This window comes from Mesocricetus auratus, unplaced genomic scaffold (genome assembly GCF_017639785.1).
Source record: "Mesocricetus auratus isolate SY011 unplaced genomic scaffold, BCM_Maur_2.0 Super-Scaffold_100031, whole genome shotgun sequence".
NCBI lineage: Eukaryota > Metazoa > Chordata > Mammalia > Rodentia > Cricetidae > Mesocricetus > Mesocricetus auratus.
The window spans coordinates 7590028-7604175 of NW_024429212.1; the positions used below are offsets into that span (position 1 = coordinate 7590028).

General features: G+C 49.8%; 1 protein-coding gene and 1 long non-coding RNA gene across 4 annotated transcripts in view; one reads left to right on the forward strand and one right to left on the reverse strand.

Annotated features, from left to right (window-relative positions):
- Positions 1-7674, reverse strand: LOC110341483. 2 transcript variants are annotated; one of them, XR_002383439.2, is made up of 4 exons: positions 7348-7674; positions 3875-3957; positions 1302-1429; positions 1-513 (listed from the first exon to the last, which is right to left on the reverse strand). It is a non-coding gene; the product is annotated as an uncharacterized LOC110341483 (long non-coding RNA). The 2 variants fall into 2 exon arrangements; XR_005872382.1 differs by having other exon boundaries at positions 1-1429; positions 7348-7673.
- Positions 7062-14148, forward strand: part of Ankrd10 (ankyrin repeat domain 10) — a 23802-nt gene continuing 16715 nt past the window's right edge. Inside the window, exons 1-3 of one of the 2 annotated variants that reach the window (XM_005073317.4) lie at positions 7062-7410; positions 9673-9825; positions 13351-13442. In XM_005073317.4, coding sequence (XP_005073374.1) covers positions 7210-7410; positions 9673-9825; positions 13351-13442 — 446 coding nt within the window. In that variant the 5' untranslated portion in view covers positions 7062-7209. Of the gene's footprint in view, positions 7411-9672; positions 9826-13350; positions 13443-14148 lie in introns of those variants that run through there. The other variant, XM_013115775.3, reaches the window with a different exon arrangement.

Consider the following 14148-nt stretch of genomic DNA (forward strand, 5'->3'; position numbering starts at 1 on the left):
AAAGGGCATAAGAGGTCATTTATTCCAGGGCCAATTTTAAGTAGCCATGGTCCAGGAACTCGGATTCATGGTACATCAAACACTGTTTCAATGTGGTAGACGTAGTAACAGATCAGTGTCATAACTAGAGTTGATTTTCAAATATATTAGTGGAAAGCATTGGGTAGAAAGGCAAATCAGTCAAGCCACTGCTACAGAACTCAGGTGCGACCCGATGACATTCTCAGACTGTGGGTTGATCTGTTGGCATAATTAAAAAGGGGTTTCATCAGATAGTTACAAGGATGTTGAGCCGATTTACAGAGGGGGGTATTTACCTGCCGCATTCCAGCTTTCCACAGCCATGGAGGTCCTCATCAGTCAGCAGCCCAGAAGGAAACACAATGGTAGCACGAATGCTGCCTTTCCTGAAAACCTCAGTTCACAACGTCCCACATCCAGGGTGCCGTCAACTGTGTCCCGCTCAGTCCACTGAGTCCAGTATGGTGTTGCTCCCAGCATCAGATGGTTTACCTGCACAAGCACAGTGCTGACTCTTTCCACCCTGACAACTGGCCCCTCGAATGGAGTAAATCTAGATCAGGTGCTGCTCCAATCACGTATTTCAGTCCACGCCCCATTTAGCAGGCATTTGGGCAGGGAACCCTCCTTTTGCCTGTGTTCTCTTTCATTGCTCCAGGGATGCGTGCTGGGAGAAAGGCTTGCAGGAGTGAAGAGTGGCCAACCAAAAGACACCAAGGACCGTCTGGGCCGACACACTGCTCTCTAGTTATTTTAGTTTCTGTAGAGTCACAAGTCCTGGCTAGTAAACTCAAACCCTGTCTGTGTAAGGCACTGAGCAAGGTTATAAATTGCTCTCTGCTACATGAAACAAACTAAGAAAGAAACTGTCTTAAGAGTCTGTTGCTGTGATGAACACCAAGACGAAAAACAACCTGGGAGGAAAGGGTTTATTTAGCTCACAACTCTAAGGTCACATCCATCACTGAGGAAGTCAGGGCAGGAAGGCAATGCAGGAACCTGGAGGCAGGAAATAAAGCTGAGGCCATAGAGGGGTGCTGCTTACTGGCTTGCTCCCCATGACTTGTTTAGCCTGCTCCTTATAGAACTCAAACCCACCAGAACGGGGTGGCACTGTCCCTTGGAGGCTGGACCTGCCCACATCATTCATTCATCAGGAAAACGAATGCCCAACAGACTTATCTACAATTTCTTGGGGGCATTTTTCTCACCTGAGGCTCCTCTTCCCTAATAACAAACAAACAAACAAACAAGAACCAACCCTGACAGGGCTGTCTTACATCTTGGATGAAGGGGTGATCTCCCAGGGTCACCAGGTCAAGGGCCAGAGAGGAGGTCCTGAGAAGCACCAGTGACACACGCAGGAGCAGACTCAAAACTGAGAGCTCCAGAGACTTCTATTTTTAGCCTTCAAGGAAAGAAACAACAACCAAGAGTAAGAGGCAGCATGAGAAGACACCAGGGACTGAGATGTCTGTGAACTGCAGGCAACTTGCCACTCAGCAAGGGCACTATGTAAGAACCCTTCCCAGAGCCAGTCTCGTTTGACCCTGACAAGGACCCTTGTACCTGGACAGGTGAGTAAAGAAACTAGAGAGGCTGAGGGACTCTCTCCAGTAAAGCAGACTTCACCACACTCTTAACAATTGCACCAGCCCAGCCCTCCCAACAGAGGAGAGGCTGACAACAGAGAAATTAACCACCCAGTGGAAAGCCCCTGGGGCACCTGCCACTAGAGCTGTTGTTTTCTTCTGCCTCTGTTCCATCCAGGGTGCCTCCCTAGATGCCCGGTGATTGCTCAAAGAGATTGCTTTCAAGTTTAAAATAGCTCCGTGTTGTCTTCACTGTAGAGACCATATTGTGGCACAAGCATTCACTGACTTGGCGTCTACACTCTGTGCAGGTTAAGGGTCATATTGACTCAGTTCTTGTCAAGGTGGCTAAGACAGTCTTCTCTGGAATGACGAGTCCCAGCAAATCAAATGCTGTCTGTGCATCTTTTTAAATTTAAAATCAGGGTCTTGTGTAGTCCAGGTTAGCCCTGTACTCCTGACCAGAGAATGGCCTTGAAGTCCTGTCCCATACTGGAATCACACCAGCTTCCCTTGGGTGTTCTTTTGGAGGAAATGTGATGGTTTCAGTTCAGATGAGAAAGTGACCAATCACTTCAGTGACATCAGGTAGGAGGGGCTGGTCAGCTAGTAGCTTCTGCCTGGGCTGACATGCCCCTGGGTAGTGGAGGGGCTTCCGAGCCTGCCCTCAGGCAGCAGGGAAGTACCTTGTAAAAACAGCAGTGACTGCCTGTGGACTTTTCTCTGTGGTGATGACGGGAGCAAATCAGCTGAAGACCTCTAAGTGGCTTCATGGCTGTGAAACTGAAACCCACCTGAGTGTCCGCTCCCCCCAGGAGCTGGTGTCCAGGATGAGGCACCTGCTGTGCCTACAGCTATCTCCACAGCCCCCCCCCCCCAGTGCAGGCTATGGTTTTAAGTGTCTCTGAGTTAAAGGCTCGGTACCAAAGTGGAACTGCTACAGGGGCAGGAAGAACTAGAGGAAAGAACCCCAGGTAAAGGGGGGGAGGGGGATACTCCTGCAAAGGGAACTATGACATGAAGCTTCTCAGTTTCGGCCCCGCCAAATGAGATGTTCTACCACTCAAGCCTGCCATGAATTGCTGCCTGGCCCAAGACCCAGAGTGACAGGGCCACCTGATCTGGGACTGGAATCTCCAGAGCCATAAACCAGAGTAACCCTTGTCATGTTGTTCATGCACTACCACAGAACTGACTTAACATGGCACCTTCACCTTCTGACTCCCACCACTCTCTTCCCACCAGCCTGACAACAAATGGGCTCTGATTTTGCATCTGAGTAGAGCATCTCCACTTTTTTTCTGTTTGTTTTGTTTTACGAGACAGAGTTCTCTGTGGCTTTGGAGGCTGTTCTGGAACTCTGTAGACCAGGCTGGTCTCGAACTCACAGAGATCCACCTGCCTCTGCCTCCCAAGTGCTGGGATTAAAGGCGTGCGCCACCAATGCCCGGCCCTTGTGGTGTGTTTTATTCACTTGTTTGTTTGAGACAAGGTCTCTCCATTTATTTCGGGAACTCATTATGTAGACCAGGCTGTCCTCAAACTCACAGAAATCCTTCTGCCTCTGCCCTCCAAGTGATTAAAGGCATGAATCACTATGTCCCAGAAGTTCTAGAATCTCTATGTTCTCTTTAATCAAGGTGTCTGGGCATCCTCTTTCTGAAGATAATCTGTCAGCTGATTGAACCCCGCCTTCAGCTTTGTGTCACTTGGCAAATGCTGAGTGAGGACTCAGAGTGGGCTGGGCTCTGTCCTGGGATCTGGGGACAGAGCACTGGGGTGGGGGGGTATTCAAGAAACCATAGAGTTTCTGCTCCCACACAGAGAAGGGTGCCATCTGGCAGTTTTCCGGTCAGTGTGAATCTGTGACGGTGGGGCTGGGGAAGAGGCTCAGCTAGCATACACACACCCTTGAGTTCCAGCCACAGAGCCACATAAAACCATCATTCCAGCCGGGCGGTGGTGGCGCACGCCTTTAATCCCAGCACTCGGGAGGCAGAGGCAGGCAGATCTCTGTGAGTTCGAGGCCGGGCTGGACCAACAGCCTCCAAAACAGAGAAACCTTGTCTCGTAAAACCAAAAAAAAAAAAAAAAACCATCATTCCAGGATTTGGGAGGTCGGATGAGGGTCAAGAGTTCAAGGCCACCCGCAGCAGCATAGCAAAGGTCAGCTTTAGTCACATGAACACAAAGGAAAGTATTAAGAAAGACTGTAAAGGCAGAGGTGCAGTCTCAAGGGCACTCATGAGGTCACATCTTACATGCATTTTGGTAGTTCTGGGTACCAAAGTCACAGCTTCAAGCCAGCGAGGTGAACACTCTATTTCTGAGCTAGACAGCCACTCTGAAAACAAAAACACATTTCTTTCATGGTTTAAGATGAGTAACATCAGGGGCTACTCTTAAAATAAACCTGAGTTTGGTTGTGTCCATACTTAAGAGGCTTACAACCACCTCAATTTCAATTCCAGGGGATCTGACATCTTCTGTTCTTCATGGGCTCCTGCACTCACAAGACATTAACACACACACACACACACACACACACACACACACACACGTAAAAAGAATCTTTGAAAAATGAATAGCATTAAGTTATGTGGTTTTCATATTATTTCACTTGGGAGTGAGTGTCAGGAAACAAAACTAATACATATATGCCTGCCTAGAGTAGAGGCAGCTGACTGTGATAAGGGACAACCTCCAGGGACAGGGGCTGGCCAGACTGTGCTGGGTGGGACATCTCGGACACTGAGCTCCTGTGATTCTGGAGGCTGAGACAAGGGTAGGGACAGGCAGGTGACTACAGAGTTAGCAACGATGATCCACACCCCTCCCTTGTCTTCTGTGACTGGCCTTCCGGCTCTCGTGCTCCCTACCCCAAAGCCAAGCCCCAGGCCCCATGGGGTGACCCCTCTGCACCCTCTTTTATCACTCTCAGCCAGCACAATAAAGACCTCTTGTAAGTTCCGCCTGGTCCACTTAGTCTGGATGCAATCTGGCTTCTGCCCTCCTCTGTCTCTTCCTCCTTCAAGACAGGCCCTGGTGGATGGCAGCCCTCAAACATGGCTCAGCAGCACATGCCGCCCGGACTCCACTGCCCCACGGAGCCTTGCCCCACGGAGCGACTCCTTTCATGATACCACCTTTGGTTGGAAAAACACAATCCCAAGTTTACAAGCAGGGTGCTTTTGTTTGTATTTTCTTGTATAACAGCTGAACAAAAGTTGGCATGGCAGTACCTACTTACAATCCCAGCAGTTCGGGAGCTTAGGTAGGAGGCTAGCAAGTTACAGACCAGCCTGGACTACACGGACTCAAGAAAACAAACAAACAAACAAACAAACAAAAAACTGAACAAAATGTGAGTTAACCACCAATTGGAACACTGGCACTTGATACATCCAATCCACAAATCCCATGAGCAGACACTGGGGTGTGGTGATATATTATTTATGATTTATTAAAGCTTATCTGAGGATTCAGAAAAGCAAAGCAGTAGGCCACTAGCCTGGGGACCTATTCATTAATGAGCACATCAGTCTATTTATGCAGTTATAGAAATATGCATTATATGCCATATGAGACAGCTCGGCAGTTAAGTGCACTCACTGCTTTTCCAGAGGACCCTGGTTCAATTCCCAGCACCCACATGGCATTTCACAGCTGTCTGTACCTCCAAGATCTGACACCAATGCACATAAAATTTAAAAAGAAAATCTGCCTCAGTCTCACAACAATACCCTCTCTCTCTCTCTCTCTCTCTCTCTCTCTCTCTCTCTCTCTCTCTCTCTCTCTCTCTCTCAAGTTGACAAAGTACACTGGTCATTTTGCAAAATGAGACTCTCTTTCCCAAGCTGCGTGTAAAGGGATACACTCAGATTAAGACTGATGGCATGTAAAACAAAATCCACTTCTCAGTGAACAAAGCGTTTGGTCTAAGCAATTGAGTAACAAAGTAACTATTAAAATATTTTCTTGCCTCACCAGTGATGAACTTGAGACAGATTCCGTCTCATATTTCCCATTCATTAGTCACTGCTCAGTGAATTGAAACACTGCACTTTTCTATCTATCCTGGAACATTTCTCAACACCAAGTTCACAGGCAGTGTTTGTTGTCTGAATAGTTGGCAATGTGGTGTGTTCACACAGGTTAACAATTCCCTTTGTCAATTGTCTGTTTTCCAATTACTTGCTTTTTACTACTTAATGTTGCAACGGTAGGTATGTGGCCCGACATGTTTATAATTCCAGCAGCTGGGAGGCTGAGGCAGGAGGATGATGAGTTCTAGGTCAATCTCTGCTACACAGTAATTTGAATTTCTGCTATGTAACCTCCTTAAGGAAAAACATACACATTGAATATATGGCTAGAAAAATACTTCAGTAAATATCCAAGAACAGTGTCCACTTACTAATGGTTCGGTATGATTTTCAAATTTTGAAAAACCCTATTTTTAACCACAGCACTGTACCATTTGAAAGAGACTTCCGTAGCGTCATTTTTCTCGATAATAAAATCTCTTTCACCGTGTCCAGACTGCTCGCGTGACTCATGTTTGATAGTTACAGACACCAGGGCCTCTGGATCCTCCCCTGCTCGGTCTCCCGGCAGCCATCCCAATTAAAGGATAGCGGTGTAACTAGTTGCACCCTTGTTTTCTGGTTTTTAATGAGGAGCTGCGCTCCGCAGGTATCCAATAAACAGTAATTGGAAGAACTCAGGCAACCGTGGAAGCAGCCCCAGGGCCGGCTGCCAGCCAACACTTGCGCCCTGGGTTCTGGATCCCTACTCGCGAGAGCGTTTAGCCAGTTGCAGCTTTAGCAGGAACCGGCCCAGCTCTATTGGCTCCAGGCCCCACCCACCTGCGCGAAGCCACGCCCAGTCGCCCCAGGCCTCATCCCCTAGTTCCAGGCGTGGCTTTCAGCTGCCAATCACAGGTAGGCCGGGCCTTGGCCATCGCAGGCAAGGTTTCAGTCGCGGTTTCCCTCCGCTGTCCGTGTCAGCCGGACTTCAGTGAAGCGGGGATCTCAGGCGCGGCCGTCCCGGACGTCAATCATAGCCAAGCCGGTCACGCTAACGTGCAGGCCCTTCCTCACCTAAACCCCGCGTTGGCATCCGTAGCCGCCTCCTCAAACCGAGATCGCCTCCCGGCCACGCCCATTCCTGGCGGGCTCAGGCATTAACCTCAGCACCCGCGGCCCAAAGTGATGCGGCGGGTCAGACCCCGCCCTGTCCCAACGCAGGCCCCGCCCTCGGATCAGACTCCGCCCACTCCCGAGGCAGCGGCCTGTCAGGCCCGCCCTGTCCAGGCGCAGGCCCCGCCCCGGAGCCCAGGCCCCGCCCCATCCCCGGCGCCAGCCTCAGCACCAGCCGCCCAGAGGCAGCGGTCTCCGTCGGGTCCCACCTTGCCCAGGCGCAGGCTCCGCCCCGCCGCCCAGGTCCCGCCCTCAGTGCTCGCCGCGCTCGGCAGCGGGTGGGACGCGCGGCAGCGGCTCGCCAGTCCTTTGTGCTTGAGTGGCGGCGGACCCGCAGGCCTTCGCCGGCTCGTCCCTCTCGCCGGGCCGAGTGGCGCGCTTCCCAACGACCCATCATGTCGGCGGGAGCGGGCGCGGAGGCAGGCTTCTCCAGCGAGGAGCTGCTGTCGCTCCGCTTCCCGCTGCACCGCGCCTGCCGCGACGGGGACCTGGTGGCACTCTGCTCGCTGCTGCCGCACACGCCGCGCGCTCACCTGGCCGCGGAGGACTCCTTCTACGGCTGGACGCCCGTGCACTGGGCCGCGCACTTCGGAAAGGTGGGCGCGGGCACTTTAAGGCGCCATTTTCCGCGTGGTTTTCCCTGAGGGTCAGAGTGCGCCCCCGCCGTGCCCGGAGAGCGCGGCAAAAGCCCGGGCGGCGGCGGCGGCGGCGGCGCCAGTCGCACCCCCCCATCCCCCGAGGCTTCCAGAGCGCATGTGCGGCAGAACGCGGTCTGCGACCCAGGGGGGTGGGGGCGCGGAAGCCGCGCCGGCCGGACCGGCGCCTCGAGGGGCGCACGGCGCATGTGCGGCGCCGCGCGCGACCCGGGACCTCGGGGGGCGCGGGGAGTGCTGGGAGGGCGGGGCGGAAGCGGGGTCGGCCTCGCCCGCGCCCCGAAGGAGCCAGGGCGCATGTGCAGCCCTCCGGCACGTTTCGAGAGAGGGGGCGATGTCGGCCGCGCTGCGGGCGCTTTACGCGGATCCCGCCCCCTCTCCGGGGAACCGTGTGGACGGCTCCTGCTCACGAGGAGCAACCGGGAGCCCCGGTGTTACGGGGCCCGGCTGCAGAGCGCCTTTAAGACGGGCAGGGATGGGCGCTGCCCTGGCGGTCCGGGGTGTCGAGGCCGCACCTGATGTGACCGGAGGCGGGGCCTCGGCTGGCCTGCCCGCCCCCTCCCCGCCGGGGGCCGCATCCTCCCGGTTCTTGCACGGATGGCGTACAGTCGTGAGCGGGCCTCGGTGCGGTGGTCGCTGGGGAGCCACCGTCTCCATAGTTACTTGAGGACAGACGTGCCTCCCCTCTGTAAAGCGGCCAGCTTCCCGGTGCCCTGTTTTGCTATGTAAGATAAAGCTAAAAGAGCTTTTTTGTTGTTGTTGGCTTGTTTTTCACTTCCACGGAGGACGAGAGTAGACTTTGGAGACCAATTATTGTAGCTGAGGCGAGGACTCTGGGTTTTTGAGCTGTCTTATAAACCATGTGGAACCATCTTGGAAACCCGTTCTGACTGGTAGGGAAAGCTCTTAGATCGCAGAGGCCGAGCCTCTTTCCCCAACCTGGCCGGCCATCTGCTGCCCTCCCTCTCTGTAGCTTTCCAGCATATTTTCCTTAGGATGGACCAGTGATGCTGAAGTTTAGACTGGCCATTATTAAGGCTATCCCTTGCTTTCACAGAATGCCCCCATTTAAAAGTTTTCTCCAGAATTCCAAACGCAGTTTCCTCGATTGAACATGGCCTAGCTAACAGATTCAGGTCCTGGGAACTCCCCGTGTTCGACGTTCATTGACCGCTTTTCTATTGACACCTGTTCATCTTACCACTGGTGTGTGCTTTTATTTTTATTTCCCCCCCCCCCCCTGGGAAATTAAGGAAACCCTTCACCAGCTATTACTTTCGACCTCTGCCTAACACTGTTGTGTTTAAATGTGTTCACTGACTGCTGTGTAAGTTTTGTAGACTGCCAATCAATAAAAACTCAGTGTTTTTTTTTGTTTTTTTGTTTTTTTTTTTTTTTTGTTTTTTTTTGGTTTTTACGAGACAGGGTTTCTCTGTATTGTTTAAGAGGCTGTCGTCCAGCCCGGCCTCGAACTCACAGAGATCCGCCTGCTTCTGCCTCCCGAGTGCTGGGATTAAAGGTGTGCGCCACCACCGCCCGGCAAAAGTCATCTGTCATTCATAAGGACAAGCTTAAATCACTAAGAGTGACAGATAAGGAGACTCGGGTGATTTTTTTTTTTTCTCAAAGTTGCTTGCAACCAGACACAGCTTTTTCACTGCCTTGTGGTCGGTTGAGAAACAAGCAGTTCAAAATTGGAGAACAAGTAAATCCCGAAAGTTGCCTGGCCACATGGTAGGCACTTGCTGCACTTGTTGGCCTGTGGTGGACTCATACCCAGCAGCCAGCACAGCAGTGCCTGGCTCTCTCTTGTCTCTGCTTGCCAGTCTTTCCGTTAGTCACCTGCTGGGTGAGCTCAGCTGTGGTGTGACTCTCCCCGCTCCCCCCCCCCAGTTTTCTTTCTGTCCAGTTTTTAAAGACTGAGAAAGTGATAGGGAGTGAGCTTTGGGAGCGTGACTGTGTTTAGACTTTTTTTTTGTAGTCTTGTCAATCACTAACATTTTTAGCAAGTTTGTGGAAGTCTTGATAGAAATTTTAGAATAATGCACTCAACATAAATGTCTTAAGATTTTGGCGTGGTGTTGGAAAGAGAAGAAAAAAGAATGTTAACAAGAACAACACTGGTGACCGTTGTGGAAATTAGATTGTTGTACTATTAATTGGTATACTGACATGTCCTGTTTTTGTCCTCCCGCCTCTTTGAAGTTGGAGTGCTTAATCCAGTTGATAAGAGCAGGCGCCTCACTGAATGTCTCCACCACCCGGTATGCCCAGACCCCAGCCCACATTGCTGCTTTTGGAGGACATCCTCAGTGTCTGGTCTGGCTGATTCAGGCTGGGGCCAACATTAACAAACCGGTAAGGAGGCCTGATTGACACTGCCTTTATTTTTCCTGCTACAGCTATTCACAAGATGTTTTAAATTGAGGCCTTAATTAGAGTTTGATGTCTTTACCTGAGGCAAACTGGAATTTGTTCCTTCAGTTACTTGTGGCTAATAAGCCCTTTCCTCCCGAGGCATGCATTCAGTTTGTAGAAGGATTTTACCTGTTATGGGACTCACCCAGATCTGAGTTGATGATTTGCCCAAGGTCACAGCTGATAATTGAAGGCTGCTGGCCCACAGCCCAGATTTCCTGGCTCCTGCTCCTGGCTGCAGCCTTAACTTCATAGATACTGTAGAAACACATCCACACCAGCAAAGGCTGGCTCCCATCGGCTTCTGGGTGGGTTTGCCCTTCAGACACAAGTTGGGGGTGGTAACTAGGTGTGGAAACTTCACTTTAAGTGTCATTTACTTAGTGAGAAAAAGGGAATGACTTGAGAAATTTGTATTCAGGTGTACTGACTACATATGTGAGCCAGGTTTTTTGTTTGTTTGTTTTTAATGGATGCGTATATTATTGGCCTTTAGTAGAGAAGCAGCCACAGTAGATGGTCTGAAATGGAGCAGACACAACTTATTTCCCAACTCAAAGGGTGGGTTACATGCTGGCAGTTCTAGTCGCTGTGCTATATGCCCCCTCCCTTTTGTTCCTTTCATTTTCTATGTACTCTTCTTTAAAAAAAAATACTGTATGTGGGTATTTGCACCTTTTGGCTGAGACCAGTGTTGGGCCGTCTTAGAGCTAGAGTTATAGGTGATTGTAAACTACGGGTCTGCTGAGTAAGCCTTATGTGCTTTTCACAGATGAGCCATCTTTCTAGTCCCTTACGTATTTTCTTATCCTCATCAGCATCTCGTGTGCAAAGGATGCTCAGTTCCTCCTGCTTCTCTGTCTTGAGATTTGCTCTTGATCATGACAGTTGTAAAGTGGTTGTGGTTCCTTTCTGAGGATGTCAGCTACCCACATATATGGCAAGTGTTTTGGCCAGGGGTTGGAGCAGGAGGAAAGGGGGTGCAAGGCATAGAATGCAGATTTTCTTCTTGAGACATTGAAGGGCAGTGTAGGGGAGGCCGCCCCTTCTTGTCATTGAGACTTGAATGGGGTAGCGTCAGATCATTACTTCTTTTCTTCTTTCATATGGATTTCCTCGTTTGCACCCTCACCTTGCAGGGCACAGGGATGTCTGTCCATCTGCCTGGCGTCTGTACCGTTGCCTCCTGGTCTCGGCACAATGTGGAGTTGAGTCTGGGTACTACTGTTCGGCAGGCTGGCTTCGTACAAGTCATTTACTTAGTAGACTGTGGTTTCAGCCCCACCAATAAAATATGGATAATCTTGCTCTTAATATAGAATTTAAGTTTAGAAATTTCTGCATGTTAACTAAGTAGCTAACAAAGCTGTAATTTACGAGGTATAAAGAAATTGTTACTATTTAAAGGCCAGGTGTTGCTGTCATTTTGGTTATTTTCAGCAGATACTGAGCGTACAGGCTCACAGGTGTGCCCCTGTGTCCCCACTGTTCTGTGGAGTCCCTTGAGATAGCACCACATGCTCAGGTTCCCGGGCAAGTCTTCCCAGCCTTGCTTGCAGCTTCCCTTGGTTACTTTTGAAATGCAAATAGAGACTGGAGAACACCATTGAAAAGTTTGAGTTTTCCTGATTGCTTCAGCATAGGCATCTCCTTCAGAGATGGAGCTCACAAAAGGGCTAGGTAGTCCTTCCTGTTCTCTGACCACTGTTAATATCCCTCCATCTTATGGGGAATTTTTTTCTCTTGTTCCAAAATTAACTAAGATTTTTTTTTCTTCTAAACATATTTTGCAAAACCTCATCTAAATCTGTTAGCTTTCCTGCAGAGTACATGTGTCTCTGTGGTGTTTGTGTGTGCTGGTGTGGCTGTGTCTCTGTGTGGTGTGTGTGTGTGCTGGTGTGGCTGTGTCTCTGTGTGGTGTGTGTGTGGGTGGGTGGGCATGTGAGTGTGCGTGTACATATAAGAGCGGGAGGTTGATGTGGAGTGTTTCCCACAGTTACTGTCCATCTTATTTAAGCTTATTTCTCACTGAAGCTGGAGCTCGTCAGTTTGACCAGACTAGCTGTCCATTGAGCTTCAAAGACCTTCCGGTCTCTGGTTTCCAGTCCAGGGGTTGTAGACACACACCACCACGCCTGACTTTCCTATGGTCCTGGAGACCTTTACTCCCAGTGTTAGAGAAGCAGAGGGAGATAGATATATGAGTTCCACAGTCTGTGCAGCAGGGTTCAGGACAGCCAGAGGTACACAATTGAAAGACCCTGTCTCCAAAAAACCTGAGTTCACATACGGATAATCACATGACTTGCTGTTTCGTTTCTTCTAAAAACCCAACTTTTCCTGACTAGACCCTGGTATCACTTTAAAGTTCAGTTAAACCATTGAGAACCCTTGTTTAATTTAATAAGTGGACACTTGCCTGTCCTGAGCTGTCCTGGCCTTAGTCTGTTTGCTGTGAAGCAGTGACAATTTTCCCTGTGTGGTGCACTGGGGAGGAGCTCAGCCGTTTGCTAAATTTATGAATAACCCTTTCCCAGGGCCACACTGTACAATTGCACCCCTGCCTTTTTCACTATCCCTTAATTGTGTGGTGTACAGGTGCTGCCAACTGCTGCTCCTGGGAACCTGAAGTGGGATCCATTCAAGTCCTGGCAGAGCTCTCTCTCAGGGTTTCCTAGACAGCAGCGCTCACTCCATCTGTTGCCCTTTTGTGTCTCATGTGTCTTTGCCAAGCCCAAGGTCTATAAGTGCTACAAAGCTCCCCGTCCAGCATAAGCTTTTCCTTGTCTTTTACCCCATCTGACTTATCCCGAGATCCAGTTCGGGATAGAGAGTTCAAGACAAGCTCTTATGTCTTCCTGCTGTCAGCACTACAGAAGCTACAGAGGGCTGTACAGGAGGTTGGACTTGAAGTTGTTTTGGGAGCTTTTTCTTGGCCTGAGTAGCTGGTTTTGTTGTTGGTGATGTTTGGTTGGTTGGTTTGGTTTTTTTGAGATAAGGTTTCCCTGTGTACCTTTGAAGCCTGTCCTGGAACTAGCTCTTATAGACCAGGCTGGTCTCAAACTCAGATCCATCTGTCTGCCTCTGCCTCCCAAGTGCTGGGATTAAAGGTGTGCACAGCTCTGGGTAGCTGTTGTAATGTGAATTTGCTTTTATTGGTTATAAGATAGTTATTTTGATTTATTTATTTATTGTACAACACATTTGTGCCAACCTCTGGAATAAAGTGATTGGTCAGTCAGCATTACTGGCTTCACACCATCAATATGGGACACCTTCCAGGTCTTCATCAATATCCTACACGTAGCTAATGTTGTGGAGAGCATGCCCTGTGGCCTGTCCTTTCACAGACAGCACAGCCTCCTGCTCCACTTTATTTCAGAGCTAAGGGAGTTCTGTATTGATTACCTGCTTCGCACTGCCAACAGTTTGGATGACTCTGAGCCTGTGTGTTCTGTGTTTCAGGACTGTGAGGGGGAAACGCCCATTCATAAGGCGGCCCGCTCTGGGAGCCTGGAGTGCATCAGTGCCCTGGTAGGGAACGGGGCTCATACCGAGTAAGTGCCTTCAATTATTCCTCTCACTTAGAGACATGGTCAAGGTGTTCCATCCAGAAGTAGCATTTAGAGCAGCAGAAGCCTTAAATGTCCTTGTTTCTAGAGTTGGCAACATAGTTGAGCCTTTTTGAAAGATCAGGTGTTAATGAGGAAGGTTGTGTTAGGCTAACCACTAGCAGATGTAGGCTTCATTCCCCCGTAGCTAAGAGTGGAATGAAAAGAACAGTCAGACCATTAAACATTGGTACTCATTGCTATTGACTTTGCCACTGAGTAGTCATGTCACTGTGGCAGGTCTTCTCATACTTTGTTTGCTAGGCTCTAATTTCAGACGGGGGAGGGGGAGGGACCTTGGATCAGAGTCGAATGCTTTTGGCTGGCTCACAGTCTTGAAGACTGTTTCTAAATCTGGATTTCCTTAGCTATGTGAGGTCTTGTGTAAAGCCTCTGTAGATCTAATGATTGACAGCTTCCAGCCACCTGGAGCTGCATACGTAGAGACTTAGCTTGCTTGGAGTCTTTGCTGAGGGATTAGTGTAGAATGTCCTCATTTTAGTGCCATTTACATGAGCTGTGGTCTATCACCTGCTAGAACAGTGCTAATGTGTGAGTGTGTCAGTTCAGAAATGTGATCTTGGATGCAAATCATTAGCTAGCCATAACATTATATATTATGTAGGTATGATATTCATTTGTTTAACTTTTT